Source organism: Myotis nattereri (assembly GCF_964212035.1).
Source record: "Myotis nattereri genome assembly, chromosome: 1".
In the NCBI taxonomy this organism is placed as follows: Eukaryota; Metazoa; Chordata; class Mammalia; order Chiroptera; family Vespertilionidae; genus Myotis; species Myotis nattereri.
The window spans coordinates 37,021,816-37,049,045 of record NC_138075.1 but is presented as its reverse complement, the minus strand read 5'-3'; the positions used below and the strand labels follow the sequence as shown (position 1 = coordinate 37,049,045).

Sequence of the window (27,230 nt, the reverse complement as noted above, 5' to 3'; positions counted from 1 at the left end):
AAAGCCTCAACTTCTTCATTTGCAAGGTGGGAATAATATCAATCATACTTATATCCTAGTCTTGAGGTGAGAATAAAATATGAAAATGCATGTAGCATAAAGTACTTTTAACGTAATATTTAGCACATAGTAAACCCACAATAATATATGTTCATTTTGATATTGGTGCTGGTGCTGATTAACTATTCAGTAAAAGAATTATTAGTAGTTATGCTGAGAAAATAAAATATCTCTTAAAAAGTTAGAAAATTACCTCTTAAATTCAGACAACCTAATTTTACAAATGTACAAAAATGCATCAAAAATATATATACAGAGAAACCAAGATGGCGGCATAGGTAAACACTGGAGATTGCTGCCTCGCACAACCACTTCAAAAATACAACTAAAAGATGGAATAGACATCACCCAGAACCACAGGAAGGCTGGCTGAGTGGAAATTCTACAACTAGAAGGAAAGAGAAAAGCATACTGAGACTCAGAGGAGGTGCAGTGCGGAAGTAAAATACTAAGGTGCGGAGGTGCCTGCGGAGTGGGCTGGCGGCTGAGGGCGCGGTTGTCGTTTTCAATCGGGAGGGAGTCTCAGGGTCTGAGCTCCAGTTCCGGGCGAGTCTCTAGGGACCCAGACTCATACGGGAGAAGCGGGACTGTCTGGCAGCGGTCGGAACTGGAGGGCAGCTTTCTCTCTGAGGGGCTTGCAGCGATTACCGGGACATTGAGAAGCAAAGCCTCTCAGGGCAAGACTGAGAGCAGCCATAACTGCTAGCCCTGCCCTGTTGATCCCGTGGGACCTGCCCCGCCCAAGCCCTGCAGGGAGGCTTTTGCAGGATAGCCTCAGGCAAAGGCTAGATTAGCACCTCCCTAGAGATCCAGGAGCCAGGAAGCCCAGAGGTCAGAGTGGGACCATCCAGTTTGAAGCTCTGTGGAACCATAAAGGACACACTCAGGGGGCGGACTCAGTGAGCACCAAAGCCCCATTGAAGCAAGTCTTGCCCCAGAAGGTGTCTCCAGCACAGAAGTTGTCCCACTGCAGACACAGCTGATTCTCACAGCCAACTGGCCTGGAGGCCAATTCCTCCCAGTGATACCTACAACAATCAAGGTTTAACTACAACAAGACTGTGCACAAAGACCACAAGAGGGGGCACGAAAAGTGTCCTCCTCGTGTAACTGGGGAGGCTGAACCACTGGGCCCTAGAGGACACTTAGCACAGAAAACCACTGTATCAACACAGGGAAGCATAAAAAATGCGGAGACAAAGAAAAAGGACACAAATGACAGAAATGGAGGAAAGTAAACTACTGGATATAGATTTCAAAACCACACTTTTAAGGTCTTTCAATAATTTTCTAGAAACTGCCGATAAACTTAATGAGATCTACAAGAAATCTAATGAGACCCTTGATGTTGTGATAAAGAACCAACTAGAAATTAAGCATACACTGACTGAAATAAAGAATATTATACAGACTCCCAACAGCAGACTAGAGGATTGCAAGAATCAAGTCAACGATTTGAAATACGAAGAAGCAAAAAACACCCAACCAGAAAAGCAAAATGAAAAAAGAATCCAAAAATACGAAGATAGCGTAAGGAGCCTCTGGGACAGCTTCAAGCGCACCAACAGCTGAATTATAGGGGTGCCAGAAGAAGAGAGAGAGCAAGATATTGAAAACCTATTTGAAGAAATAATGACAGAAAACTTCCCCTACCTGGTGAAAGAAATAGACTTACAAGTCCAGGAAGCGCAGAGAAACCCCAACAAAAGGAATCCAAAGAGGACCACACCAAGACACATCATAATTAAAATGCCAAGAGCAAAAGACAAAGAGAGAATCTTAAAAGCAGCAAGAGAAAGAAACTCAGTTATCTACAAGGGCGTACCCATATGACTGTCAGCTGATTTCTCAACAGAAACTTTGCAGGCCAGAAGGGAGTGGCAAGAAATATTCAAAGTGATGAATTACAAGAACCTACACCCAAGATTACTTTATCCAGAAAAGCTATCATTCAGAATTGAAGGCCAGATAAAGAGCTTCACAGATAAGAAAAAGTTAAAGGAGTTCATCACCACCAAACCAGTATTATATGAAATACTGAAAGGTATCCTTTAAAAAGAGGAAGAAGAAAGGTAAAGATACAAATTTTGAACAACAAATACACATCTATCAACAAGTGAATCTGAAAATCAAGTGAATAATCTGATGAACAGAATGAACTGGTGATTATAATAGAATCAGGGGCATAGAAAGGGAGTGGACTGACTATTCTTGCGGGGGAAAGAGGTGTGGGGGTTGCGGGAAGAGACTGGACAAAAATCGTGCACCTATGGATGAGGACAGTGGGTGGGGAGTAGGGCGGAGGGTGGGGCGGGAACTGGGAGGAGGGGAGTTATGGGGGGAAAAAAGAGGAACATATGTAATAATCTGAACAATAAAGATTTAATAAAAAAATATATATAGCCGAAACCGGTTTGGCTCAGTGGATAGAGCGTCAGCCTGCGGACTGAGAGGTCCCAGGTTCGATTCTGGTCAAGGGCATGTACCTGGGTTGCGGGCATATCCCCAGTAGGAGATGTGCAGGAGGCAGCTGATCGATGATTCTCTCTCATCGATGTTTCTAACTCTCTATCTCTCTCCCTTCCTCTCTGTAAAAAATCAATAAAATAAGTTAAAAAATAAATAAATATATATATATATACATACATACATATATATATATATATATATATACATACATATATATATATATATATACATACATACAGGGTTTGGCAAGTGTAGGTTTAGAGTTGTCAGCACAGAGTTTATTCTTGTATTATTTATTATTTTCCATATGAACAACTGTAAAGCTTTTTTTTGTCCCACCCAACGTGGAATGCAGACACATGAAAAGATACTCAACATCATTAGTTATTAGGAAATTCAAAAATAAAACCATAATGAGGTATGACTACACGCTCTATTAAATTGTCTAAAATTAAAAAGACTCATCATACCAAATACTGAAGATCACATCATATGGAAAAAATGGAACACTGACACACTACTGGTAGGAATGTCAAATGAAACAATAAGTTTGGAAAACAGGCAGTATCTTGATGACTACTACCATATCGTTACTAAGTACATACCCAAGAGCAATGGAAGCATTGACCACGTAAAGGCATATTACATGAATGTTCACAGCAACTTCATTCATCATAGTCAAACACTGGAACCAATCTTAACTTCCATCAATAGGTAAATTAATAAACAAATTAGGTACATACATGCAATAAAATACTACCCAGAAATGAAAAGGAACATACTAATACATACACAAAACATGGATGAGTCTCAATATAATTATACTGAGTGAAAGGAGACAGAAACATATCTATATACTATACTATAATTCCATTTATAAAAAATTCTATAAAATTAATCTTCTTGAAGACATCCTTTTTAGCTTTTAAGACTTAGTCCTCAAATGTCCCCTCTTTTAAAAAACTAATCTGTAGTGACATATAATAGATCAGGGGTTGCCTGACGATATAGAAGTGGAGGTAGGGAAAAAGGAGATGATAAAAGGGCAAGAGTCCCTGGCTGAGTGGCTCGACTGGTTAGAGATCGTCCTGATGAGCCAAGGTTGTGGGTTCGATCCCCAGTCGGGGCACATGAGAAGCAATCACTGCATACATAAGTGGAAAAGGGCAAGAGTGAACTTTTTGATGTAATGAATCTTTTCATTATTTTGACTAGTTATAGCTTCCAACTGTACACATAATTTATCAAATTTACTTAATTTTTTTAATATATGCAATTTATTGAATGTCAAAGTTGTTTGTTTTTAATCCTCACCCGAGGGTATTTTTCCATTGATTTTCAGAGAGAGGGGAAAGTCAGATAGATACATCAATGTGAAAGAAACACATCGATTGGCTGCCTCCTGCAACCAGGGCCCAGGCTGGGGAGAAGCCTGCAACTGAGGTATGTGCCCTTGACTGGAATCGAACCGGGGACCCTTTGGTCCACAGGCCGATGCTCTATCCACTGAGCCAAACTGGCCAGGGTTCAAAGTTATTTTTTAAAAAGGAAATAAAAACCAACCTGCTTGCTTATTATATTACACTGCCCTTTTTTATATCCTTTAAAGCTGCCATCATCATTTACAAGGTCAAGTTCAAATTTGTAAGCATGGTATACAGAGAGTTCTTTATCTTTTCAACCTCCTCTCTTCATGTACATTTTTATTTCAAGCATTTCATGTTGCATAATTGATCTTTGTATATGTTTTTGTACATATATTATTCTCTCTACCTGAAACAGCCTGCTAGCAGTATCTTCCTAAAGATGATCTATTTAGCTTTGAAGATCTAGGTCTCAAATGCCTCCTTTTTGAAACCTTTCCTGATATACTTTTTTTCAATTCCTTAACCAGGCATAACTGGTTGCTTCCTCTTTGGTCACAACAGTGCAGACAAACTTTGCATCAATTCTTTACATGTTGACTCTCTTTCTCCATACTATTCAAAAGTAGTGTATGTATCTAATATTTATATCCTCAATGTCTAACACAGCAGCTGGCACAAAGTAAACGCATAATTTGTTGGATCGGGCTGCACTGAATTGAACTGAATTTTGATCTTGTGACTTTCCAGGCAGAAGGTGATAATTTAGAGTTGCTATGATTCAAACAATAAATATGGGGTATGGAGAAAGTAGGTTTATAGTTGTTTATATGGAAAATAATACAATAATTAATAAATATTAACACAAGAATAAACTTTCATTTACTCACAACCGTAAACCTACTTTTGCCCCACCCTGTATAATGTTGACAGCTACATGCTGGACAATCTGAGATACATGTTGAACTATATTTAGAAATATTTTACCATATTTCCAGTATTCAGAAAATTAAATATATTAATGTACCAAATATACCCATCACCCACCTAGGTGTGTCATACCGTAACATTTTTACAAATGTACTTCTAAATAATTTTAAAGTAATTTTGTTCTCTAAAACAAAAATCCTATATATTTTTATTACAAAAAAATAGTTGTTCCTAACCAGACAGCAGATTTATATCTTAGTATAAATGAGGCAAAACTTAAAATACACAACTATGTATAAATAAAATAAATTTACAATTACTCTTACCCTATGACATCTTTCAAAGGCTTGTTTGGTTTCTTGTAAAAGATTAACCACCACTTCTTGGGATAGAAAGGTTTCCCCATGAGTATCGATACTTGGCCCCAAAGGTAAGTTGGTACGTTGTCTAATTCTCTCTTTCAAATCTTGAATACTAGAGCATCATATTAACCAATTAAAAAAGAACACTTCACTATACATAGAATTTCATTTCAAGTACTCTCAAAGTTAGTATACATCAACAACAATAAAAATATGGACCAATAGCCAGATCTAAAAGTTCTAATTGCAATAATTATTTCTGAAAAGAGAAGTCAGCCTTAAATCTCTAAACCAGCGGTTCTCAATCTGTGGGTCGCGACCCCTTTGGCGGTCGAACGACCCTTCCACAGGGGTCGCCTAAGACCATCCTGCATATCAGATATTTACATTATGATTCATAACAGTAGCAACATTACAGTTTTGAAGTAGCAACGAAAATAATTTTATGGTTGGGTCACAACATGAGGAACTGTATTTAAAGGGCCAGAAGGTTGAGAACCACTGCTCTAAACAGACGACTTTCACCTGAAAAATTAGGAGATTCAGAGTTATGATCTCCAAAGGCTCTTTCAGCTCTACAATTCTAACTTGATAGCCAAGAAGTCCTTGTTCTATTTTTTAGAAAGTGGGCTACTCCAAATAAGTTAGTATTCCAGATAACTAAACGGTCCTGCTTAAAATAATCTTTAAAATGTAATGTTTTTAAAATATATTAAACAATTTAAATATAATGGTTATAATAATCCCAATAAACATTTCTTCATTATTATTAAACAAGATATGTTCAACATAATTTAGCTTTCCTTAATGACTAAAGGGTCACTCTGAACGTTTATTATTAGGTTAGAACATGGTATCTTAGGTTAGATTTTTTTTTTTTTATCTTAGAATATGTAGCTCCAGACTACTGTGAACTAATTTACTTAAAAATGTTTGATTATTCTTTAGTTTTTCTTTTTCTTTACTTGCTACTGCCTCTCAGCTGTCAATTTTTATTCCTAATTGCAACCTCCCCCTGATCATTATTTAATATTCAACAAACTGGAAAATAAAATACTGACTTGAATGTATGTATGTGGACTCTGGACCCTGGTTATATGGCTCCACAGAAGTCATTCTGCTTCATCCTAGAATCAACTGGGTTCTAGATAGTTGAGATCTGGATTACTGAGGTGCCACCAATTCTTTCAGAAAATCACTATCTTCTAGTATGTGAATAATCACAAGTTTTAAGGTATTAATTAAATAATTTTATGTATAAGTCAGTAAAAAGCTTAGGGTATCTAAACTGTGAACTGTCTATTGGCTGGGTTTTTTTTCACACCTGTAATAATCAACAACAAAATAATGTGCTTCCTAGTTAATAACCTGAAATACTTTAATGAGTTTGAAACTAAAAAAGGATCTATAGAGCTCTTTATAGGACTGGTATTCTGCTTTACATTTTAATTATATTATGTTAGGTCATGTTTAACATGTGGTTCAAGGGACAGGATTTGATCAATATTATAAACAAATTGGATTAAAAGAGTTCTTCATAGAAAATTCCAATGACTCAATATTTGACAACTCTGTCCAAATATAATAAAGTTCTTTATATCTTTAGTCTTATTATATAAAATTTATCATAAACACTCACCCTCCTGTGCCAATGGCTCTCTTTTGATGGTTTTTTGAATCATAATAGCGCTGTAGGATCATAGCACTTCTGCTTTTCAAATATCCAGTCTCCACCTCAATATAGTTCTCCAAATAGGAAATGAAAATGGATTTGATAAGCTTAGACAAGAAAGTCTGTTTATCAGTACCTAAGTTAAACTCCATCAACTTGCTGGAAAGATTTGTGGTTCTTTTCATGGAAGAGGGGGAAAAAAGATTAATATATATTTTAGGTATAGTAACAATACTAACGAATATATATTTTTACAATGTGAATTTAACAGCTTATGTTAAACCACCATTTCTTAAAGTTTGGGAAGATACTTATTAGGATGCAGAGAGCAGCTTATTTAAGATTATATTTAAAGTAGAATGAATGCTATGAACATTATGGTTTTGAAACTGCCATAAACGGCTAGGGATGGCTTAGGAGAGGAAACGGAGGCAACCAACCAGTCTAGAAATGGCAAAAAGTGGCAGAAATTCTTCAAGTATGGTCTAATGCTATTCATGACATGGTACACAAGTCAGAATAATGAGGGGTCTACTCTCTGTTCATTCCCTTTGGTCTTTGTCCATGTGGACGTCTCTCTAATTTTCTGTTTCCCATTGTTGAAGACAGGCTCATAATAATGTTATTATTTACTAGAGGACCAGTGCATAAAATTCATGCACAGGGGAGAGGGGGGGAGGAGTCCCTCAGCTCAGCTTGCACCCTCTCCAATCCAGGACCCCTCAGGGGATGTCTACGGGATTGGGCCTAAACCGGCAGTCAGACATCCCTCTCACAATCTGGGACCGCTGGCTCTTAACCATTCACCTGCTTGCCTGCCTGATCACTACTAACCCCTCTGCCTGCCTGATTGCCCCTAACTGCCCTCCTCTGCCAGCCTGATTGCCCCTAACCGCCTCTGCCTCAGCCCCGCCAACCGTGGCTTTGTCCGGAAGGAAGGCAGGACAACCAGAAGATGTCCAGTCAACCCGGTCTAATTAGCATATTACCCTTTTATTAGTGTAGATAAGAACTTTCAGATTATGGTTATTTTTCAAAATTTTCCTCTCAAAATGATGACACTGAACAATAGCCATAGGATTGGGTAAAAACTACATATGAAACTTCTGATATAATATTTCTAAGTTTAACACTGTCTTTTACCAAAAACAGATTCTCACATTAGACTTAAGGCTGAAATTGTCATTTTTAAAAGAATTTGTCAGGCACTAGTGGGCTGAAGGGGGTCAATGGGAAAAAAGAAGGGACATATGTAATATTTCCAACAATAAAGATTAAAAAAAAAGAATTTGTCACTTCCTCAATTTCTAAAATTGCAACTGCAGATAAATATAATTATACTAGTTCTTGGAGGAAAAATTAAAGAACAGTGAACTAGCTTACAATTAAAATCGGAAACAAAATTTTCAAGTCTTAGTTTTAAACAATGTAAACAAAACTTTGTTTCATTAGATGCATTAATATAAAGCATAACACCCCTAAATTAATGTACTAAGAATGCTACTCTTGTACAATACTAGTTTATAAGCCAAGTATTTAATGCTAAAAGACAGACTGTTATCTGGCAAACTATTATTCAAAAATACTTGAATACTTCCCCATTTTCCAAAAAAACATTAAAATCTAAGATCTGTTATGACTTTATAATAATTAAAAATATACCTTGTATATAAGTCATAGAGATTTTTGAGGTACTGCTCTGCATCAGACTTCCTACATTCTTCTAACTGGTCTTTCACAAAACTCTAAAAAAAAAAAAAAAAAAAAAAAAAGTCAACATTTTGTCAATTAAGTAAATATTAAATTACATACTCAAGATGTATTTTTCTGAAATTAATTCCACATCCTTAAATTTTTCTGACTTACAATTCAATGGAAAAGGCAATGTATAGAAAATATACCAATAACAAAAATAGGTTTAAAATTTTACCGCTATATTTACTAGTCCATCTACATCAGTCATAGGAATAAGCATTAAGAATTTCAAAATATCTTTTTCCTTGAAAATGGCCTACCCTGACTCATAAAGTACATTTACAACAACAACAACAAACAAAACCCCAGTCTACACCAATATAAGCATTTTCTTAAAGCAGCATTTACCAAACTGTGGTCTTGGTAACATTATTGTCCCTTGAAACATTAATAGGCATTACTCTAAACCTGGGAAATGCTGTATAGTTCACCCCCATTTCAAGAGAAATACAACATATTACTACTTTTAAAGGGTATTTAAAAGCCCTAAGTTGTGTTTTAAAAACAAACATATTTAATGTATTTTAATCCAATGATATAGTTTAGGAAATGTTGCCTTAAAATATAATGCTATGAGAGTATAGGCTATAAATTAAATTCCTGTTTTTTCTTTTTCATGTTAGTACCATATTATAAAAAATTCTACAGACTGCATTTGTAATTCTTATTCAGTTTCACAAATGCCATCTATTGGTCAAGGTGAAGACCCAATAAAAATAAAAATTTGAGGCTACCATACTATAACCTGTTACTACAATTGATACTACTACTACTACTACTGGTAAACAAAATTCAAACATGTGTTCTTATGACACTTAGTGATTAGCATACTTTTTCAACATAACATGTTTTTCTTTTTTGTTTTTGTTGTTGTTAATCCTCACCAGAGGATCTTTTCCATTGATTTTTTAGAGAGTGAAAGGGAGGGGGAGAGACAGAGAGAAACACTGATGTAGAGAGACACATCAATTGGTTGCCTCCCATGTGCACCCCAACTCAGGGCCAGGAGTCTGCAACTGAGGTATATGCTCTCGACAGGAATCGAACCTGTGAACCTCAGTTGCAGGCCGACACTCTATCCACTGAGCCAAACCAGATAGGGCAACAAAATGTTTTAAAAAGCATGACACTATCACTCCTTTCCCCCTTCAGTGAATAAGTAGATTTCTATTCCTATGGTCATTAAACAGTAAACTAGTATTTAAAAAAACTTTTAAGACACAGAGAAAAAAATCAAATATTGCTTTAAAAACTACATAGTCATTATTTAAAATTACCTGTAGTTTGATTTCAAATACGTTTTGAATAAGTTTAGCTAGTACTGTTTCTGGATTACTAAAGATATCTCCAACTTGTTTGTTCACCCGTTGACAGAGTATTGCTGCATCTTCAAATATATCATTTCTCATGTAAGCACCCTAAATAGCAGAGGCATTTTACATAGTGAATACATAATGTTTAAATGGTTTTTAAAACACAAATTAGCATAAAATGAAATGAAATACAAAAGTGTACTGTTATGTTACCTCCTGGCACTGCTTTATATAAACATCAACACAATGGGAGTAACCCTAAGAAGAAGAAAGAAATACATTATCACTGTTCTGTTAAATTGTAATAATAATCTCAATTAAAAAAAGTATACCTATGTAATGTAATAAAGCTATGTCTGTGTCCCCATGAATGGCCAATAGTTGCTGGACTTCAAAGAAAAATTAGGTATAACTGAGTTCTTTATAGTCATTTTACCCAATCATCATCAAGTCATCTCCTTCAACTCTAAAACATGTGCACGCACACAAACAGATTCAAGATATTGAGAAAAGGTTTTAGAAATATATATTTCCTTCTTTCCTCTTGGATTCAAAGCATTTGCTTTCCCTTGCAAGAATATAGACAGAGCTGCACTTAACTGACATTCTGGAAATTTATTTTAAAAACTGAATCCATTTAAATAGAATGTTTAAATAATTTGTCATATTAAGCTAATTAAAAAAAGGTAAGCAATATGAAGTATAATGTCTCAAGAGCCATTCTTTTTTTTTATATATACATTTTTTTTTTAATTGATTTCAGAAAGGAAGGGAGAGGGAGATAGAAACATCAATGATGAGAGAGAATCATTGATCGGCTGCCTCCTGCATGCCTCCTACTGGGGATTGAGCCCACAACCCTAGCATGTGCCTCTGACCGGAATCCAACCTGGGAACTTCCAGTCCACAGTCCAACATTCTATCCACTAAGCTAAACCAGTTAGGGCTCAAGAGCCATTCTTAATACTTAAATATGGTACTTAAATGAAAAGTTCAACAAATGGCTTATATTTCCCTAATCTACAATAATAAAAGGGTAATATGCTAATTAGACTAGATGTCTTCCGGATGTCATTCCGGATGTCTTTCCTGACGAAGCCAGGGCTGGAGGGAAGCCAACCCGAATCCCAGGTGCTTGCCGGTGGCCGGAGGGGGGAAGCAGCCCAGGTCCTGGGTGCCTGCCGGTGGGCAAAGGAGGGAAGCCTGGGTCCTGGGTGCCGGAGGGAAGCTGGTGCTGGCAGCAGAGGAAGGAAGGCCTACTCTTGCATGAATTTTTGTGCATTGGGCTTCTAGTCTGATATAAATATAAAGAAACAGACTAAAGGAAACACTGTTCCTTTAAGCATTATGTTTACAGAAATGCATTCCCATACAAAGATTATCTTTGTAGTTCAAATTCCAAGAAGACAGTTCTAGAATAGAATATTCCTTGTATTACACCTGAGATCCTCTGGATTTAACTTGTCTTTTACAAGTCACATTCCACCCACTCTGTGGTTCCTACATTCCACTAGATACTTAAGATCAAGTCTTCTTGCTTTTGACCTATTTCATAACATGCTTGACTGAAAAGAACAATACATTATAAAGAAGGCAAAAAAAATATGACTTTCTATGGCAAACTATATAAAAATTCATATATAGCTTGACATATGATATCAAATATACATATTGGTGTTTGATAAAATATCAATGTTATAGAAAATAAAATCCCCATTTAAATAATATTAAACACCTAAAATTTAACATGTCTTATAGAGAAAGATAAAATGTACAGTAAGATTATTCAAAACAAAAATTATCATCCTGATAGTCATACAACAGGGGAAAATCAGAGACTGTAATATACAGAATTTATATAATTTCCAGCCTTGAAGACTAATTTTCACTTATAATTTTTGCTACTTACCTTAAAATGAAGTAAAACTGCTGCTACTTCTCTCATTCTGGAGATTTCACCTTTTTTTTGAGCACTAGTAAACTCCTGAATCAGCTGGCATTCTAAATCATGGTATTTGCCTAAAAATAAAAAGAAGTCAATGAGACAAACAAGGTATGCAAGCTATTTGCTAGTATATGAACTATCCTATCTAATAAAGAGGGAATATGCTAATTGACCCTAATGCTGTTGCAAAGATAGCGGTGCCCACAACCAAACAGGAGGGAATATGCTGACTGCCCTGCTCTCAAAGATGGCAGCACCCACAGCCAATAAGGAGGGAATATGCTAACTGACTACCACGCCCTCAAAGATGGCAGTGCCCAGTCCCCTCAGCCTCACTGGGACCTTGCCATGTGCCTGCCTCCAGAGTCCCCCCCGTCCCCTCAGCCCCCCAGCAACCCAAGGGCCAGCCTGAGGCACAGGCAAGTCTCGGGTGGCAGCTGCCCAGCTGCCCAGGGCCACCTGAGGCTCGGGTAACCAGGGCCAGCCGAGGCTTGTGCTGCCAGCAGTGGCAGCAGCAGAGGTGTGATGGAGGCATCGCCTTCCCCTGATCGCCAGGTCGCCTCCCACTCCTGAGGGCTCCCAGACAGAGGGGGCAGACCGGGCTGAGGGACCACCCCCTCCAGTGCATAAATTTTCATGCACGGGGCCTCTAGTTTATAAATATAATGACTATGGATCTAGCCCTCTTTTGAAATATTACAAAACAGTAAGATATTACAATGAATCTAGACACCACAATATATTGTGATATATAAATCTATATTTTCAAGACAAAAACATCTTTCCTATCTTCCCAAATAAAAGAGTTGAACTCCCACAGTCTGACTGCTATTTACCACTATTACTTTAAAAGCAACTGACAGGGGAAATCTTCCCGATGGTATCTCTTAGATCAGGAGAAACGAAAAATCTTAAACTTGGAAGTGCAGAAAGAGTGAGGACTACAGAAATTTTTGAGTTCAGATGCCTTTGCCTTGAACAAAACGGTGGATTCAACACCAAATTCTACCTTAAGATAATATGTGATATTTGATTCACTATATTCTTGAGGCTATTATAGTTCTGAATGAGTAACTGAACTTTTGACTGATCTATAGTGATCAAAAACAGGACAGGAAGTCCAAATAGAACTTCTTTGAACCTTCTATAGAAAATGGCCTCGCAAACAGTGATCGGGCTACCATAGGAACCTGAAATACAGTGGCTTTTCTAGAAACCTAGAATGAGCTGCCTAAAATATAATCCAAAGATTGGCAAAAATCAAACTAGTTACGTAAGAAATTATAAACTTAGTTTTTTTTAAAAAAAGGACCTACTCTAGAGATATCTGTATGAATAATCTTGAAGATACACTGTTAAATTAAAAACAGAAGGCAAAAACTATTTATATAGAATGCTACTAATTATTTTAAAATAAATGAGGATGCCGAAACCGGTTTGGCTTAGTGGATAGAGCGTCGGCCTACAGACTGAAAGGTCCCAGGTTTGATTCCGGTCAAGGGCATGTACCTGGGTTCGGGCACATCCCCAGCAGGAGATGTGCAGGAGGTGGCTGATCGATGTTTCTCTCTCATCGATGTTTCTAACTCTCTATCTCTCTCCCTTCCTCTCTGTAAAAAATCAATAAAATATATTTAAAAAAATAATAAATGAGGATGATAGAACTAAATTTTACACAAATATACATGATTTATATCCTAGGCTTATTTATCTATAGAATACTCTGGAGGAATACTCAAGGAATTGCTAATGTTGGTTTCAAGGAAAAGCAATCAAAGCCAAGGATAGGATGGAAGGATGACATGATCCACTATCTCTCTTACTATTTTTTTTTCTTTTACCCAAGTAATTCATTGCCTGTTCAAAACAGTTAAATAAACAGAACCCCACTTACTTGCAATTTTGGATTTTACATCTGAAAATCTGAAAGATAAAAACCAATGATGAAGTTCATTAGTTGTGACAAATATTCCATAGCAATGGTACTATTATAAAATATTAATAAAAGGGGAAACTGTGTTTGGGGATATATGTGAGTCCTCTGTACTAAAGATCATCATAAAATAAGGAAGAGAGAAAAAGATAAAGTCAAAAGGAGACAGTACTGACAGGAAGCATGCCAGGTGACAAAACTAAATTTGGGATATTCAGATGGAGTGGCTGGTTCTCATTTAAGAAACCCACATTGAAAAACCAATTGTCAAACAACGAAGAATTGTATGAAGCATTAACAGTCCAGCCAGCCCCATCACTGAGCTACTGCCCCCAGTCATATTCTCTGGCATTTTAAATTCACTTGATATTTGTATATTCCTCCCTCTGTTGGGATTGTTTTTCAAAAGTTCAATTATCGTTATTTAAAATAAAAATAAAAAGTACATACAAATGAGTTATTTTAAAACTAGTGTAGAAGTCAGAAAAAGGACCAAGCATTGTGCCTAGTAATCAATCTTTGCAAATTCAGAAACTAAAATATCACACATACCATACACTAGAATTTTTCTCAAATCTTAAATTATCAGGGGAAATACACATCATGGAAAATGGATGCCGAAAGTTCCTACACAATCAGTGTGAAGACAGAGAAAAGTGACTGGCAAAAGAGATGCCAAAGACAGATGAAGAAAGTAATAAAAATTTGAAGTTATACATAATTGATATACAGCCTATGCCACTCAATAATAGGAATACATTCTGAAAAATGGGTCATTAGGCAATTTCACTGTTGTGTGAACATCATACAGTACACTTACACAAACGAAGATGGTATGGCCTACTACACACCAATGCTATATTGTATAAAGCCTATTACTCCTAAACTACAAGCCTATACAGCATGTTACCATACAAAACACAAGATTAAATCAACCACAGGAGAAAATTATGCCATCAAGAGACCCAATAAACCTGAGACACAAGAGGCCATTGCTAGTGTAACCAGGCATACTGTTTTACAGAAAAATGTTTTTATAAGCAGAAAGAGTACATTCTGCAATAATGATAAAAAGTACAATACATAAACCAGAAACAAAGTTGTTTATTATAATTATCAAGTATTATGTATTTTGCATAATTGCATGTGCTACACTTTTATATGACTGGCAGCAAAATAGGTTTGTTTACATCAGCATCACCACAAACACATGAGTAATGCATAGCACTACAACATCACAATGGCCAATGTCTCTATCAGGGGTGGGCAAACTTTTTGACTCGAGGGCCACAATGGGTTCTTAAACTGGACCGGAGGGCCGGAACAAAAGCATGGATGGAGTGTTTGTGTGAACTAATATAAATTCAAAGTAAACACCATTACATAAAAGGGTACGGTCTTTTTTTTTTTTAGTTTTATTCATTTCAAACGGGCCAGATCTGGCCCACAGGCCGTAGTTTGCCCATGTCTGCTCTAGATGATAGGAATTTTTCAGCTCCATTATTATCTTATGGGATCATATATGCAGTCTGTGGAAGGCCAAAACGACGTTATGTGAGGCATGACTGTATCAAAGTCATGGCAGATCACACAGTGCACGTAAGGTGCTGTGAATCTTTGTGAAAAAAAATTATATCTGATTAGGATATATATTCAACTCCAAGAACTGGCAGAGAGGCTAAAACAATACTGTAAGAGAAGTATGCAATTGTATAAATTGAGAAATGGAAGAGATGAGTATATGCCATGTTTTATAGAAACATATAATAGAGAGGATAGAGAGGGGATGGGAGAGGTAGCCAACAATTATTATGTACCTATCGTGAGCTTCACATTTTACCCATTTAAGTAAATGACACAGGAATGAAATGAGATAAAGTTAAAAGAGAGATTTCTGTGGGTCACTTTAAAAATCATTACTCTCATGCTGGGCAAGAATGAGATTATTAATAATATCTAAGTGACAGATGACCATTACTGCTAATCCTTTATGAGGACATAGTTGAGAATAAAATAAGGTATTTTGTGGGTAGGGAACTCTATGTTTGCGATATATGGTCAAGCTTTAAGTATAGCAATACATTTATATTCTACCTGTACCAGAGGATCTCCCAAGTATTACCAAAAGAATAAAGATATATTGTCTATTATATGGGGAGACATATTTCTTTCAGATATTCACATGCAGGAACTACTACTACCAATATTTTATTAAAGTGTCTGATATTCCAAGGACAAAGGAAATCATGCAAAAATTTCCATCTCAGTAAAGTTAATTTTGGGATAAAACCATTAATACTTGATTTAGATGGCCTTAAGCCTTTCAACTAAAGCAAGGGTTCTTAACCTGAATTATCCAGAGACTGCGGATAAGCTAATGAGTGTAAAAACTACATAAAATTGTATATAACAATCTGTGTAAAACTGACATTTTGGAAGAAACTTTATAGCTTTCATCAGCTTTTCATTGTCTCAGATCTTTAAAAACTTAAGAACTCTCATCTAGAGATAGGAAAAAGCAGCTGGGTGGTTCCATGTTTAAACACTCTCAGTCTCCTCTCATCTAGATTATGAAAGTCCAAAAAATGAAAATTTAAAATCTCACTTCAGTAAATTTCAAAATTCTTCTTCATCACTTTTTCCCCAGGGGAAAACAAAGAAGTGAAGTTATTTCAAGGTATATTATTAAATTTAGAGACTGAGACCATATTTTTTCATTCAACTATTACATTTTGTACCTTAAACAAAGCAGGTACTCAATTCACTCTTGTTGAATTAATGAGCAAAATCATACCGGAAAAAATACAAGTTTATTCTATAAATTACACCATATATCTAAATTAGCTCTTGAGAAATAAACTTGCCTATCAAAAGGTAACTCTTGGGCGATTAGGTGCAACTTCTGAATGATGTCTGCTGCTTCCTTTATCTATTAAAAAAATAAAAGCAATAATTTTTTTAAAACCCTTATATATATGTCAAAAATGTTTCTATTTGAAAATAGTAATATTCCCCTATGTATGCCCACAGACCCTCACCCAAACAATTTTCTTTTAAAATTCTCAACAAATAAAACTTTTTGAGCAACAGGAATACATTTGGGGTATCACCAATAAGTCAATAAAACATACACATTTGTCTTTCTGGCACTGAAATCTTACCATTTCATAATGCCACAATCACCTTCCCAATGAAACCTATAGTTCATTTACTCTGAAAAAATTCAACTAATTACTTACGGAAAGCAGAAGTGTAAGTTTCTTCTGAGTTTATGAATCCAAAAAGGGTAAACAAGATATATGAAAATAATTCAGATTATTCTGCTGCATATATCCCACTTTAAGTGAATAAAACAACAAAAATGCCACCTCAACTTTTCAATGATTAGATCAGACCACCCTCATCCAAAGAAATGTAACTATTCCAAACCTACAGAAATTCTGCTAATATTAAAAGTCAATTACAAAAAAGAAACACTCATTAATATAGTCTCCTTGGCATTTCTAAACCACACATAATTTCATGAAAAAAAAAAAAAAAGCCAACCAATCCATTTAAAAATCAGAAGACTTCATCAGCAATCTGTAAGCTAGTGTACTAATTTACACATCAGAACAATAAGTCAGCTACTCAGTGATTTGAAGTTCTTCTCTGGAAAGTAGTAACTGTAGTTAATAATTAGGACATTGTTATTAATGCTATAATTTGCTTTTATCCTTCAATCGTGCTCACCTTTTCAGAATTTGTAAAAACATCAGATTTCAATTCTCCATCTAGAAACTCATTAAAGTATTTCATCAATTTCTGAGCCTCTACTGCCCGTTGTCTGGGTGTGTTTACCCCTTCCAACTGGTCTCCAAGGTGACAGACCTTGGTTGCTACATAGCTAATGTGCTCATCCAGTTCTTGGAAATGTTGGAAGGCAACCTGAAAAAAAATATGCATAAGCATAAAATACAATGACAGAATGCAGTTTTTACTTATAATAGAATGACAGCACCCAGATTAACTTATAATTCGCATCAAAACTAAACTACTAACTCATCACTACTCTCAAACTGAATTAACAATTTTATATTTTTAACTATTACAATTATATTTTATCATGAATACATTTACTAATCAATAAAACAGCAAGATTAGTTACTATTCATTCTGTTTAACAAAGTTTCCCAGTACCACTTACTCATAAATAATGGCTCTGATAACAATGAACTAAGTATCAAAAAGACCAGTCATCTGAACAACTCACTTGCTACTACACTAAAAAGAGTTAAAAACATGTTAGAAGTAAAAGACACTGATTTAAAAAAATATTTAAAAAACATTTAAATATTTAAAGAGCAATGATAATATTTTAAGTAAGGTAAAATATTTTTTTTTTTGCTCAGCTTTGAAAACAGAAAAGATTACAATTATTCTACTGAGGCAAATGTATATTACTTCCTAGAATATCCCTTTCCCACAGTATACTGATTATCTTCTGGTAGATAAAAATTATACACTATGAATGCCTTAGAATTGCCAATAATAAAATTGCTGATAATTTAGATATACTAAGGATATCCTCTATGCTAGACACTATTCTAAGCATATTAATATATTTATTTATGTAATCTTTACAACAATCTATTTTATATGCAGATGAAAAAACTGAGGCACAGAAAAGCTTGAGTTGCTTGAAGTGACACAGCTAACACTTGGTAGAGAAAGTTGGCTTCAGAACTTGTTAAACTATTAATGTTTAATTATTATTATCAAGGGAAAATTGCATTAGAAGTACCTGAAATCTATCAATTTAACTACTTAAAAATATATTTTCTATCTTATATAAATTATTGACTTCATTAAATATTTTCTCACAGCCATAGATGCTTAAATAACGGAATCTAAATAAATGAAATCTGAGCAGAGATCAGTTTGCTAATCCCCAATGCTAAAAAAAACAAATAGTCCCTGGGAAGCAGCAGAGCTAAACATTGTTCCTTAAACTTATACACTTACACACTCACAAAGGGCAATCAAGTCTAGATCAGGCTGTGCAAGGGGTTTGGAGGTTCCAGATTCAGTCTGGAGCTAAAGAATGGCTAAGAAGCTTGACCTACTTAGCCCCAAGGCCAGTTTATTTTTTTTTTTACTCCAAAATGAATTGAGGAAGAATTCTGCACCCATTTTTCCAATTACAATGTAATTCTTATTAGGGCACATAACTCATGATTTTTGTGAAACTTCCCAGACCAGGTTTCCTCTGGGGAAAAACCTTATCCAGGCAATAATTTTCTGATATTACTTTGTTTTATGATGAAATGAAAATGCAAGTGACTACCTAAATATCCAAGCTAACAATAAGCCCTTAAAGATATAGGTCTGCTGAAGCATCATTCTAGAAAAGTTGGATTGTTAGAGGAGAAGCAAAGACCACACTATACTGGACAGCACCCCATCCTAAGAAGGGAACACTGTGATCCCAATGTAAGCCACTGCCAGGAGTGTTTGATAACAATTCATTAACATTTTATCCCATGATATGGGAGAACTAGAGAGAAGCCTCAACAGTTAATATCATTTGACTAGATTTTTATTAAGAACTAAAAGCTGAAAGGAAATAAAGATATAGTCTATATAAAGTATTCATTGATTAGCTAAATATTTACCTGATTGCTTTTCTGAAGCTCTTGTACCTTCTTGGCAAATTCCTTAGCTTCTTTCTGACACTGTTGCTCTAGTTTCTCCACTTTCCTTTGAATCCTTTCATCCATTATCTGGAGTTCTTGAATATGATTTACAAATTCTTCTAATAACCTAATAAAGGAAAATAAGAATATGTATCAATCCTATGATTAATTTTAGGAACTTCATTTAGAACTGTAAGGTATTAATAAACTTGAATTGAACTAAGGATGATCATGTTAATCTTCTCTATAGTATCTTGTTAGGAATTATCTCTGACATGAAAGAAAACCTCACCTAAAATCTCCATTAACCTCCAAAATAGAAACCAATTTCAAAGAAACAGTCAATAGGTAAATATACTACATAAAAATCATATTGTGTATTCTAGAGTTCAGTGACTTTCTGTTCCCCAATTTACAACTATACTTAAAACAACACATTTAACATGTTTTTATTGCCAACTCTTTCTAATTTATTAGTAATTGGAGAAAATATTAAGTTCTTATAATGTAACAAAACCCCTTCCCTCATACTAGTTAAAGTCCTTCTCTAAAATAAAAGGAATGTAAAGGGGTGAAAAATCAACCAAACTTCTAATGCTTGTGTCTTTTAATGACCAATTATTAACTAAAATCCCTTTACATGAATGTTAAAAGAAATTCCAATAGTCACATCTATTTCAAACACAAATTTGTACTAGGTTGGGTCTATGAAAAAAAAAATTTCACTTCACCTTTTAGGATCAAAAGCTTCAGATCCTCCTCTAGAGCCTCCTCCTGGGGTTCTCCATACAAGACGTTCAATATACTCATCTGCCACAAAAGGTTCCTAGTTTATAAAATAAATGTTCTTTTAAAATTTTTCATAGAAGATAACTTAAAAACACCTACAAAAATGAAACAGGTTCTACTATGTGAGAACTTCAAATGAAATTAAATTACCAATACCAGTTAAAACATCCCAATAGAAAAGTGAACAATTTATTGAAGAAATACAAATGGTCAAGAAACATAAAAAACATGCAATTGCACAAATAGTCAAATTTTCACTTTTTTTTATCTCACAAAGTGACAAAGTTTTTAAAAATTATAATATGTAATGCAGGGGAGGGTAAACTGACATTCATACTCTCATTACTATTAGAAATGTTAACAGGTACAATATTTTTGGAGGCAATAGGTAATAGTTTGGTAATATCAACAATACTACAAATGTTCTTACCTTTTAACCCAGTAATTCTACTTTTAAAATTTTAAGGGAAAAGCAAATAAAAACTTTTTACAGAATGTTTGCTGGGTAAAATTGTCTACATAAATATTCAACAAAATCATCATTGAAAAGTTATGGTAAACTTGTAAGATGAAAAACTATGTTCCTATTAAAATCATGGTATAAAAAATTAAAATAAAATGAGGAAAATGCTCACAATATCTGATGGAAAAAACAAGATAAAAGCATTTTCTAAATTTTCTCATGGAAAAAACATTAGAAAACAAAAAAATATTAGAATAGAAGGACCAATCCAAAAATAAATAAATATTCATCCCTAGCCGGCTCAGTGGATAGAGTGCCAGCCTGCAGACAGAAGGGTCCCAGGTTCGATTCCTGTCAAAGGCATATGTCAGGTTGTGGGCTCGATACCCAGTAGGAGGTGTGAAGGAGGCAGCCGATATGATTCTCTCTCATCATTGATTTATCTCTCTCTCTCTCTCCCTTTATCTCTGAAATCAATAAAAATATATTTAAAATAAATATTCAAATGTTCACCATCAGCTGATAATGCATTTTTTAGACTAGTACACAATTATTTACATATTTTCCACACTACCCTCTTGCAAATAAATATCATATATTGTCTCCCACTTAGCATATAATTTAAGCTGGTAGCACTTGCTAGTGATTCCAGTTTAAATTGTTTTATCTATAAAATTTTCCATTTTTTAATCATAGTTAAAAAAACATTTTCTTTGATAAAAATTAACTGAACAATACCATTTCCAGTCAAGCACTCTGTTAGGCTTTGGATTATAAAGATGTATAAATACAAACTGAGAAACTCATAGTCTAACAATAGGAAAAAGCAACAGTAGTATGTGGTAAGTAAATGAAAATGCATGCACAAACTTCAGTGTTAAAATTGCTGAGTGAGTTGTTATAACTCAGTAGGTAGTTGGGACATGGAAATAGGATATTCATTAAGTCACTGAGTTTGGTTCATGGAGAACTGGCTAGGCAGATATGTCTACTAAAAATGAACAGCAGCTGCAATTACAGCCTCATTCAGGGAAAGCCATGAAATTCAGTGGCAAGAAAAATATCTTCTCAATAGGCAAAGGTTAGGGAAACATACCTGATTGTTCTCTTCGGTGGACAAGAGAACTGACCTAAGATTAGAATATACAGGGACTCAGAGACAACAGCAAAAAGCCTGGCTATCAGAGGACAAAGATTAGTACATGAAGATAAGAAGTCTTGTGCAGAGTCATGTGGATGGATATTTGGAAGTGGGCATGAAGAAATAAAATCTTGGTGACACATGTTAACACCCCTAAAAGACAGACATCCACCATGGAAAAAGAATTAATCAATGAAGACAAAATGCCTCTACCAGTTCACATCAGCCAGCTTCTGCCCAGCATTAGCACACTGAACAGAGCAAACATAATATAGATACAACATGACCCCAACAGCATGAGGTCCTACTCACCAAGGCTGATTCAGCTACTATCAAAGCCAGAGAGCTAACCTAACAGTGACAGAGACCAACTCTAAGCCCTAAAACAGCCCCATCCTACAAGTAGACTAATCAGCCACATGGTGGCAAGTTGACTACATTGTACCCTTTCCATTGTGGAAAAGTAATTCATTCTGCCAAAATTGAAAACATTCCTAGTTGGGTTTGTCTCTCACAGAGGGAGTGTTTGTTCCCCTGGCATGAGATCCTGCATATCACATCAGACCAAGGGATCCATTTTACAGCAAAGGAGGTGACTATAGGATCCACTGATCACATTATAAACCACACAACCAAGTAGCTGCCAGTCTTTCAAAACACTGGAACAGCCTACTGAAGACATAGCTGGAGCACCAGTACAGAGACAAACCTATATAATAAAAGGCTAATATGCAAATCGACCAAATAGTGGAACAACCGGTCGCTATGACATGCACTGACCACCAGGGGGCAGACGCTCAATGCAGGAGCTTCCGCCTGGTGAGCACAGCAGTGGTGGCAGGAGCCTCTCCTGCCTCTGCGGCAGTGCTAAAAGGATGTCTGACTGATGGCTTAGGCATCAGTGGGGAGCAGGCCTAAGCCGTCAGTTGGACATCCCCCAAGGGCTCCCAAACTGTGAGAGGGCGCAGGCCCAGCTGAGGGACCCCGGGACCCCGGAACCCCCGTGAGTGCACGAATTTTGTGCACCAGGCCTCTAGTTAGATATACAAGTCAGAAAAATAAGTTTGTATTACAGGGACGAAACTGAAGCTAGATATAATTTTAAAGGTATTATTTAAAACCTCTGAATTGGATGAGATCAGAATGAAGAGAAACATGATAACATTTGGAGAAAGAGGGAAAAGATCAACAAACAAAAAACAAAGAAGGAGGGAACAGTGCAGGAAGAAGAAAAATTAGGAGAGAACAGTGTCCTGGAAACAACGCACAGGTTTTATCTTCAGAGGCAATCAAATTACCACAAAAGTTTAAGATAAATCAGCTACTGAGCTTAATGTAATTGAAGTTACAAAAAAGCAAAAAACGAAACAAAAATAAATCTTCCTGCTTATAAAACTAAATGAATCTCAATAACTTGCTTTCTTATACTCAACCTTGCTACAAAGGCATTTACAATGAGAAAACGACAAATTAACAAATTCTAAGACCTCCAAATGACCAAGTCTTCCCAAGAGGACTGTCAAAAGAGAAATCTCTTAGAATTTCATAAACCAAATGAAGGTATATCTTCACCTTCTATTTTACTATAGTAGCAATTAAAAGCAAAAATTGCCAAAACAAAAACTGAAGTATACAACCACAGGCTAAGATACTAACATATTAAATTCAACTTGAAGTAATTGGTTATTGATTGCTCTATTAAACTGATTTCATACTCCTTACATATGCTACCAAATTTAAGAAAAACATGGGATTTGTAGTAATTTCTGTTAAATATTAAGACATCAAGCCCTTCAACAGGAACATGAATCTTTAACACTGTTTCTGAGATACCCAACTAAACTTTTATATTTTCTCAGAACATCTTTATCAAAACAGATCCAGTACAATGTGTTACAACCACCCATATCTGTCTCTCCACTCCCCCTCTCTCCCAAAAAAGGCATGTCAACTCCCTTAAGCATGGACTTTATAAAGCCTTCTCAAAGTTCCCCCCAACGGCCCCTGAGATCTCAATGCCTTGTTGTGAGCCACCACTTCCACACCTAAAACATGCAAATACAGATTCTATCTCTCCTCAGTACTCTGAATACACCTCACCTTACAAGTTGTAGTCATCTTCCACCTCTGCCTTGGAATGCCCATTTCCAAAAAGTTTCCACTCATCTATCAATATGCAATTTATGTGATTACTATATGAAACCTCTCCTAATTATCCAAGGAAAAGATTCTGTACTCCCACTGCACTATATTGTTTCTTAACGAATATCTCCCTGTGATGATGTGATATAAGAAATACATATTTTTGTCTCTGTACTCGGCTCCTGGCCACATCTCTTAAAACCTTTAAACATTTATTTAACAGCTAATATGGCTGAAACAAGCAGCATTTCAGCACCTTAAAGGTAAAGGAGTGGTCCTTACTTGTATATCTCACATTCATCAATATATATTTATCACATTAACAAGAGATCTTTCCATAAATATGTTTAAGTTACTTAGTTTGAAAATCTAAGAGACATAAATTTGTGCGTAAAAAATGTGTTCTTGGCTATTCAAATTCCAACCCGGAAGTCAAAGAGCCATTGTCACCACAGTCAAATTACATGATCGCAAATACTATTACCAAGGCATCAACATTTACAATAAAGAAAAAACAACAACTAACTCCTTAATCATGCAATTAACCCCCAATTTTCCTTGCATGTCATTCCTCTTCTTCATGCATGTTACACTCCAGCCAAAATGAACTCTTCCCCTGTCCCCAGGGTCTACACTTACCTCCCTTTATGGCTTGGATTTTACTGTCTACTTTATTAGAAAATTCCTCCACCCAGTTCCACAAATTCAAAACTTATCCTCTATATATCATTCAAATGACACCTCCTAATCCTTTCACATTTATAGAGGTCATTTTCCCACCCTCTCAACTCCTATATCACTTTATCTAGGCCTGACACCATTTATAACTTTATTTCAAGAGTATCTATAATAATAAAAGTGTAATATGCTGATTAGACCACACGTCCTTCTGGATGTCTGTCCTTCGAGACAAAGCTGTAGTGGGCGGCCGCCACTGCAGCAGGGGCCAAGGCCCTTGCAGGAATTTCATGCATCAGGCCTCTAGTGTAGTTATGTATCTATTTTTCCCCTCCCTCTACTTAACAATAAGGGCAGGTTCTATATAGAATTCAACATTTTCCAAAGTATGTACATGGAATTCACAAAATTAATAAACACTACAAAATAAACGTTTCATGGTCAAAAAAGCTTAAAAATGAACATCTCAGAATTTCTAACATACTAAGGTATATTGTACATCTCTAACAAAACAAAGTATGCCCATTTCCAAACCCTATTTGGCCTGTGAACCATTTGGGTGGGTTTTTTTGTGTGGTTTTTTTACAGTGCATTGAGTAAGATTAATATTTCTATGGCATGCAGCTTCATTACTCTTGGCACCTTATCTTGAACTTAATAGATCCTCAGTAAATATTTGTTGAATAAATGGGTAATTGACCCTCGTTAACAAAAAACTCTCCCATTAAGATAACTTGCCCAAAGAGAAGACTCCAGAATAACAAGAGAAAAAATTAGCAAGTGAGAAGGGAGTATAATATCCTCAGTAGTAAGTAAGAGAAGAATATTTGCAACAACAGAACTTACTACCCCAGCGACTTCTTTATATGTGGAGGAATAATTACTCCAAACCACATAGGAATTCCTAGTCAGAATGTCCATCCTGAGGTGATCATTTAGAAACAAACACATAGATCCTTTTAGAAAGAGTTGTCAACAAGGGCTGAAACTAAGAAGGAAATAGTATTTCCAGGATACTCACTATTAAAATAACTGAATAATCTATTACTAATCATTTCTGTCAACCAAGGAAATATCCTATAGTTGATTTTGTGTGTGAAGGTGTTTTTGTAAAATAAATAAATAAATAATAAAAAAAAGCAGTCTCATGGGATCAATAATATTTTAAAAGAAGTATAATTAACACATGGAATTTCATGAATTCACAGCATAATTTTGCATTGATTTGACCTCTTTCAACATGGAAAAATGAATGCAAAATTTAACTTAATAGTGCATTAAAACCAGGATGCATAAAAACAAAATATCCTTGACTACATCCTAAAACCAGGATGCATAAAAACAAAATATCCTTGTCTATGTCCTGACCTCTGCTTCTCACAGTTCCCCAGCTGTGACTAAGAAAGGGAAGAGAAAAAAACATTCCCTGACTTGTCCTACAACCTAGAGCCTATGGAAATAGGAACAGGAAATAACAGCAATGACTAAGGTTTGTGTGGGTTTTCTTTAAATCCCTCTCCTCCCTCTAAAGCTAAGAGACCAATTTTCACTTAGGGATGAGAACTTATTCAAGAGTAGAGCCCGTTGTAGGGCTGAAAAGGTAAATATTTTTCTTAATCATACTATTAAAATTTCATTGTAACTATTAATGTAATAATGCTTTTCATATTGATGATACAACAAGCTACATATGGTCAGGAAAAAGAAATTCACATCAGTTAAGATCCATAAGCATGTTTAAGATTGCTCTATGAACCCTCTGGCCACAGAACTAGTCTGTATCAGCAGTGGTTTACAACCTTTTCCATCTCACAGCACACATAAAGTAATTACTAAAATTCTGTGGAAAACAAAAAATTGTTATATTTTTTACTGATCTAACAGAAAAACAGGTATAATTTTGATTCATTCACAGTGGATAGCTATTGTGTTGGTTGTTGTCATTTTTTTATTTGACAATCTAAGCCTGGGAAAAGAGGTCAGTGCCCCTGACTTTGGTCAAGTATTGCTTATTTTAAAAATTCTTGCAGCAGCCTGACTGTTGTGGCTCAGTGGTTGAGCATATCAACCTATGAACCAGGATTCCCACATGGCAGGGTTGTGGGCTAGATAACCAGTGGGGGGCGTGCAGGAGGCAGCCAATCAATGATTCTCATCACTGATGATTCTATCTCTCTCTCCCTCTCCCTTTCTCTCTGAAATCAATAAAAATATATATTTTTAAGTTACTGCAGCCAGAGGCACGCTGGTTGAAAATCGCTGCTCTATCAGTCAGTAAATATTACCAGCTGTCACATAACTGGAGTCACTGAGTGAAGTTAAATCCTAATTTGGTTTAACTACTTTACTAAATGGTGGACCCTAGAAAGCAAAATATGTATTTTTCTACTTCCTCCCCTTCCCACCAATAGGAGTAGAAATCAAATACACTTCAAGTAAGTTATATGAACTCATAGTCAAACGTTTAAAGAAAAAAGAGACATAATTAGGAACGTCAAGCAATATTCATTAACTCAAAGACTAATGCCTTATGAACTGT

The 27,230-nt window shown here is 35.6% G+C and overlaps 1 protein-coding gene across 1 annotated transcript in view; it reads right to left on the bottom strand.

Moving 5' to 3' along the window:
- Window positions 1-27,230, bottom strand: part of EXOC5 (exocyst complex component 5) — a 42,484-nt gene that overhangs the window by 12,919 nt on the left and 2,335 nt on the right. The window contains exons 2-12 of the mRNA XM_081113814.1: window positions 20,210-20,304; window positions 19,458-19,605; window positions 17,536-17,730; window positions 16,668-16,732; window positions 13,765-13,793; window positions 11,835-11,944; window positions 10,139-10,183; window positions 9,890-10,030; window positions 8,520-8,602; window positions 6,825-7,034; window positions 5,150-5,297 (exon numbers count right to left, since the gene is read on the bottom strand). Of these exons, the coding sequence (XP_080969940.1) occupies window positions 5,150-5,297; window positions 6,825-7,034; window positions 8,520-8,602; window positions 9,890-10,030; window positions 10,139-10,183; window positions 11,835-11,944; window positions 13,765-13,793; window positions 16,668-16,732; window positions 17,536-17,730; window positions 19,458-19,605; window positions 20,210-20,304 (1,269 nt within the window). The remainder of the gene's footprint in view (window positions 1-5,149; window positions 5,298-6,824; window positions 7,035-8,519; window positions 8,603-9,889; window positions 10,031-10,138; window positions 10,184-11,834; window positions 11,945-13,764; window positions 13,794-16,667; window positions 16,733-17,535; window positions 17,731-19,457; window positions 19,606-20,209; window positions 20,305-27,230) is intronic.